General features: G+C 40.4%; 1 protein-coding gene across 1 annotated transcript in view; it reads right to left on the bottom strand.

Moving 5' to 3' along the window:
* Nucleotides 1–941: 941 nt before the first annotated feature.
* APBB3 (amyloid beta precursor protein binding family B member 3) overlaps nt 942–6,303 on the bottom strand; it is a 178,757-nt gene continuing 173,395 nt past the window's right edge. Inside the window, exons 11-12 of the mRNA XM_082252887.1 lie at nt 2,708–2,890; nt 942–1,890 (exon numbers count right to left, since the gene is read on the bottom strand). Of these exons, the coding sequence (XP_082109013.1) occupies nt 1,663–1,890; nt 2,708–2,890 (411 nt within the window). The 3' untranslated portion in view covers nt 942–1,662. The remainder of the gene's footprint in view (nt 1,891–2,707; nt 2,891–6,303) is intronic.

Below are 6,303 nucleotides of genomic sequence, written 5' to 3'. Positions count from 1 at the left end.
CAATGGTTGTTTGGGAAACATTTAGGCATATGAATAAAGAGTGCAAGTACAGTATAACTCATAAAAACTGAAAATTGAGGGGATTAAGAGAGGTGCATGGAAACCAGCCAGCCTCCAGTCTGATGTACTCACCACCTCACCACCTCCATCCCACCTGTCTCCCATCCATCCATTAACAACCATGTGCTTCCATTGTGGAGACATTAAAATGTGTTAGTGTTAGGACTGCAAGTAACACAGGGTGCTGTGAAGGGGCCTTGCAGCTTACACATGCATTTGCAAATGCATGTCAACTAAACCCCTGTTTTTTACCTACATTGTGAGACAGGTCTTCTTGGTTGGTTGACAGACTGGTGGGTGAGTACATCACACTGGGGGCTGGCTGGTTTCCATGCTCCTCTCTTAGGGCTCTTTCACACGGGCGTTCCTTTTTTTTTTGCCCGATCAGGTCCTTTTTTTTTTTTTTTTGTAACGGACACGGATGACACTTGTGTCATCCGGTCCGTATGTCCGTTTTTCATCCCATCCGTTTGCGGGTGAAAAACTGACATAATGCATGTCTATGTAAATACGGATGTCTGCGGATGACACCACTGACATCCGTTTTTGCTTCCGTTACATTTTTTGAAAGGAAGAAAAAATAGGGTTCTCCTCCGTTCAAACAAACTGAACTGACAAAAAACGGATGTCAGAGGATGATCATCCGATGACATCCGTATTTACATAGAGATACATTATGTCCGTTTTTCATCCGCAAACGGATGGGATGAAAAACGGACATACGGAACGCCCGTGTGAAAGAGCCCTTAATCCCCTCAATTTTCAGTTTTTCTGATACAGGGATGGAGACGGTAAGCATTACCTGCTTGTGCCTCATTTAAAGTCCCAAACAGCCTATATTGTTCAAGTACAGTAACTCATAGCAACCAATTAGAATTTAGGGTACTGAAGTCAGACAATTTCCAGAATGGGATTGCAATATGTACTGTACATTAATCATTAAGTTTCACTTCTTGCGATATTTTATGAGCCTGGATGAATTTTGGTATATAGGTACACTTGCTAATATGTCAAAATCCAAGTTTCTTCAGCATCCCCTACACACTTGCTGTTTTCACTGTTGGGCCTGTCAGCAAACTAGAAGATAGTCCATTGTAGTGCCTGAGGCTGATGCACATTTCTAACAGAAAGCAATGGGAGGAAGGTTACAGTGGCAAACTCGGAGGTAGGTATAACATTACATACAGAGTGCCCTAATCACCCTCCCCAAAAAAACAAATGATTTTTCCCTGGGAGCACCCTATACAATGGACCATGTGGTATAAAGCTCATAGTAAATAGTCAGATATTAGCTTTCATTATTATTATTAAAAGCTGTAATCTGATTGGTCAGCATGGGCACTAATCACTGATGTGCATATACAGTACCATGCTATTAATTAATCTTCAGTGTCATATTGGATATTTTCATCAAATACCTCTACCTGGTTATTGTAACTTACTGATATAGCACAGCAGAATTTCAGCACCAGGAATTATCCCAGAAATATTTTATAGTAAACAACTGTTAGTACTGAAAGTACAGAAAGAACAAACTTTCTAAAATATCTATAAAACAGGCAAAAAAATAAAAAGATATATTCCTTGTATCTCTTTTCTAGTCTAAGGGCTATGCCTGACATGTTTCTGCTTAAATGCTTCAAAGAAAGCCATTACTCCTCTTCTTTTACTTGTCCCCCCATTTTTCTGAAGGGTGTGGCCTGATGAGTTAAAAGAAGAAATCGGGGAGTCCACAGATGCAGTCCTCTTCATTTTCAGAAGGGATTTGCCACTTCCGCCTTTGGGCTTCATCCGTGATGATGATGCTACCACACATTTTTGATACTGAACCTAATAAAAGAGATGCACATGATTAGGGACCTAGTCCATTTTAGTAAACAATTTAGGCAACAATTAAAACCTGACCCAGGAGAATTTCCTTCCCGTCAGAAACAGGAAAATATAACAAGGCTCGAAAGGAAGTGGTCTCACCCGAGACAACATTGATTGGGGATAAGGACTGCTACAAATATAGTGAAACAAAAAGAGTGTGCATTGTTGGGTATGTCGGTTTTAAACAGGAGACCTCCAATCCTGATACATATGAATAAAAATGATTATATCAGAGGATCCCAGTTCAGACCCCAAGGGTAATGGAACATAGGCTCCCCTAAGATAAAAAGAGTGGATTGTTGAGGAGGGCTCCTGATAGGTGAGCACAATTTCAAATAATACAACATGTAGAAAAAATATATAAGTTTATTGAGGTAAAACAGAAATAGTTAAAAAGAGAGTAAATCTCATAATACAGTATATAAAACATCCAATTGTAGTAACCATAGTAGTCTCAACCAAGAAGGGAACGGGTCTGACGCCCAGGGGCTTTGAAAAAGGTAGAGGTATTTGATGAAAATGACCTCAATAAACTTATATATTTTTTCTACATGTTGTTTATTATTTGAAATTGTGCTCACCTATCAGGAGCGCTCCTCAACAATCCACTCTTTTTATCTTAGGGGAGCCTATGTTCCGTTACCCTTGGGGTCTGAACTGGGATCTTCTGATATAATAATTTTTATTCAAGGACTGCTACAAAGTTTTCTTTTTTAAAAATAAAGATTTTTGGCAAGTGTCAGTCATCTTCCCAGAACACGTTAATACCACTTACCATACATGCAGCCTGTACTGTCTCCGAGACATGTCCGGCATCTGGCTCACACCAGAATACTGTGCATTGGAAACACTGCTTGCCTACATCCACGATCATTGCAAATGTATGAGGATCTTTCCCAATACCCATAAATGTCACATATCGAACTGAGCATTGCCAGACAGGCTCTTCTTCAGCAACCTGAAAGAATAAAAATATACACTTGTTACCATAGAAGTACATGAATGCATCACATGAAGTGTACCTCTAGCGTTAGGCAGCAGCTCTGTAGATTATAGTTTTGGCTTTATGTTAGAGAAAGACTGTAGTAGTAACTGTCCAAAACCTACTGCCAGCTATCCCTTGCAGTTTTGTTAGAGATGGAAAAAAAAAAAGAAGAAGAAACTACAAATAGTAAAACAAAAGACTACACAGTGTAGATATAGAGTAAGGCTGGCTGTGCTCCATGTTGGCCAGCTCCTACCCTGGAATGACGCCAGCAATTGAGCTCCAGCTCCAGGTTGGTTCCAGAGCCTAAGCAAAGCCCCAGATCCAGCTTCAGACAGCTCCAGAAACTCAAGCTTTGGATCCAAAGCTCTTCCACACCCCAAAGTTGGGCTCCAGAGCTGCTCCACACCCCAAAATTCATAGCAAGACTGAAGGCATGGCTGGAGTTTAGCATAAACTGAAACCTGTGACCATGTAGGTTCACTGCAGTACTAAAAATCCTAATTTGATGTTTAGGTTCAAGAATACAGTGTAAACTCTAGTCAGAGAGGAACCCCAAGAATTTTTTTTTTCCGTAATTAGGGGCAGGGAGGCAACAATTACAAAACCGACAACTGGACATACATAGCATATGAATGAACAAAAACAAATATAGATACATAATTCATTTTAAAACTAATAAACATGCATTAAACATACAGAACAAGTAAAAAAAAGGAAAAAAAACTGATAATAATAAACACAGACTGACATTCGTTTTTTTTATGAAGAAATGCAGACCACTGCAGTAAAACAACTTCATTATTCTCTTTCGTCATAATCTTGAAAAGTCTCCAAATTAATTTGTCTGATGGCATTGCACTTGGAAGGGTAGGTGGAGGCATTTCTTCAAGGAGCTGACTCATTTGATTCCAATACAGCACCACTGAACAGATTTCCTATTCTGCTGTACAGTACCAAGAAGTACATGAGGAACAGTTTAATAGAACATTGGGGAGCTATCATTATGATAACAGTTAGTTTTCTTGCTCATTACAAATACTGTAATTTCCAGGATCTTGTATAGATATAAAATTGCGAAGATCAACTCACTTTCAATATGCAAAACACCATTACTGTATCACTATTTACTAACTGACATATTAATTAATGTGTATTTTAGCCCTATGAATAAACTTTTCTTATTTACTCCCTTATATATGTATATATACCCTTTTTGAGAAACATTACTTCCGAACCATTGCTTTTTTGTTGAACTCTTCTCCCACTTGCATGTTACACTGGAAAGCAATGCAATGGTTAACCAGATTGTACCATACCAAAAGATAACCAGATTGTACCATACCAAAAGATTATATATAGAAGAAAGAAAATGTCCCCCCAAGTTCCACATAATTCAAACATTGCTTTAGATGGAACATAAGATTGTCTGGTTCATATGCTAAGCAACCCTTATCATATCCGATGTATTCTTGTACAATACACACAAAAATGTTATAGTGAAGAGGAGAGGTGGATGATGTTCTGTAGTCCTAACACAGTTCCTGTTCAAGGGTACTGTACTGTAGGTACTGTCACCCTCAACAGGAAGTGTTTTAATGGCAGGATCACCAGGTGAATATAGAGGGAAAAAAACCCTGGTAAAAAAAAAACGAATATAGTGATTGATCTAAGGACTGTAAGCTACAATATATTACATTTGTATTACTGGGTTTAGACAAACTTTAAAGTGGTTCTACACTACAGTCTAAGTGTTTTTTTTTTTTTATTGTAATGCATTCTGTGCATTAGGGTATAAAACTCCTCACTACTTGTCCCCCCCCCCCCCCAAATTCCTAAACACTTACCTCACTTCTCTAATGATCCAACGATATCCTGACTGCAGACACTCTACCCTCTTTCTGTTCTCACAGAAGACACAGGCAACGATGAGAGCTAATGGCTCCCATTGCTGTCCGTCAAACTCTTGTGAGGAGTGAGAGGAGTACCGTGCTTGCTCAGAGGGCATCCAGAGGAGAGGAGGAATGAACAGCATTGATAAGGGACCGCTCTGTGCAATAAAATTACACAAAGCAGGTAAGTATAACATCTTTTATTTTTTTCACAACTCCCCTCCCCCCTCCCCCTTTTTATCACTTTTAGCCCTCATGCACACAGGGCATTTGAAAAAACGAGCTGCAAAGCCAGTTCTGAAGCCAGCAAAAAGCAGCTGTAAAAATGTGCTTTTAGAAGCATTGTGTATTGGCATTCATGCACATTTTAGCCACGTTTAGCAGTGTTAGCATTTGGCAGCCTTTCTCTGCCCTCTTCTATTTTCCAACCTCAAATCCCAAATACAACAGCTTAAAAATGTCCCATATGGGTTTTTTTACAGCTCAAAAATGCTTATGCCACTTACAGCTCCTAAACCCTATTTGTAAAGGAGCTCTTCCTAGTCCCAGCTCGTTTCCACAAAGCTGGCACATGTCCCTAAAGCCCCATACACACGCCTCGAAAATTGGCAGGGAATTTTCGTCCAACGACCGATCTGCCAATTTTCGGCTTGTTAGTATGGTGCTTCCGACAACCGACTCCGACTTTTCGGCCGATAAAAATCTGGTGTGCAGACTATAAAATACGGCCGATTTTGGTGCAGTCAGTACGGATTTCAACAGGGAAAAATCTAATGAGCAAGTCTGGGCATGCTCAGTGAAGAAATAACACAAAGAAAGCAAACCAACACATTACATCACTTCTGAAGTAGAATTTTGTCGGGCGAGAAAATTCGTGTGCAGTCTGGGAACATTCCAACCAACAAAACACCACTCTGGACAAAAGACGGACGATCGGTCGGCCGATAATCGTTGCGTGTGTACGGGGCTTTAGTCTAAGAAAGGAACTGCAGTCAATCACAATCCAGAACACAGTACAAGCAGCACTCACATGAGGAGTGAACATGCAGAAAGCAGCCACAGGTGGCAGTAAAGTGCTAGATGTGAGCAAAATAGCAGAGAGCAGCAGCTGCTGAGTCTTCTATTGTAAATTAATGCATAGAGAAAGACAGGGCAGCCACGTTCCTCCCGGCCCTGCTCGGCGGTCAGGACCCTGAGGACGCCTGGGCCCCTCGCGTGTGTATTCGTTGTCCCCCCCCCCCCCCCCCGATGGCGTAATATATCAGCATAGTGTCTTAACGCAGGTGGTATTAGACAACAATGAAACACGGAAAAGCATGAAGAACTTATGCTAGAAGTGCTAAACAACAGCCCAACTGAACAATCATTTTAAATTCGCTAAATATATTCAAGGTACAGCAAAACAAGTGTTTAAAGTTTCATAGTTTGTCTTCTTTACAACCATTGCTTGAGTAGAAAAGCCTGCTCCTGCCATCTTGCTGTAAAGAAGGAACC

This window comes from Pelophylax lessonae (genome assembly GCF_965119305.1).
Source record: "Pelophylax lessonae genome assembly, chromosome: 4".
NCBI classification, from domain to species: domain Eukaryota; kingdom Metazoa; phylum Chordata; class Amphibia; order Anura; family Ranidae; genus Pelophylax; species Pelophylax lessonae.
The sequence above is the reverse complement of the archived record's forward strand: the minus strand, read 5'-3'. Positions and strand labels throughout refer to the sequence as shown.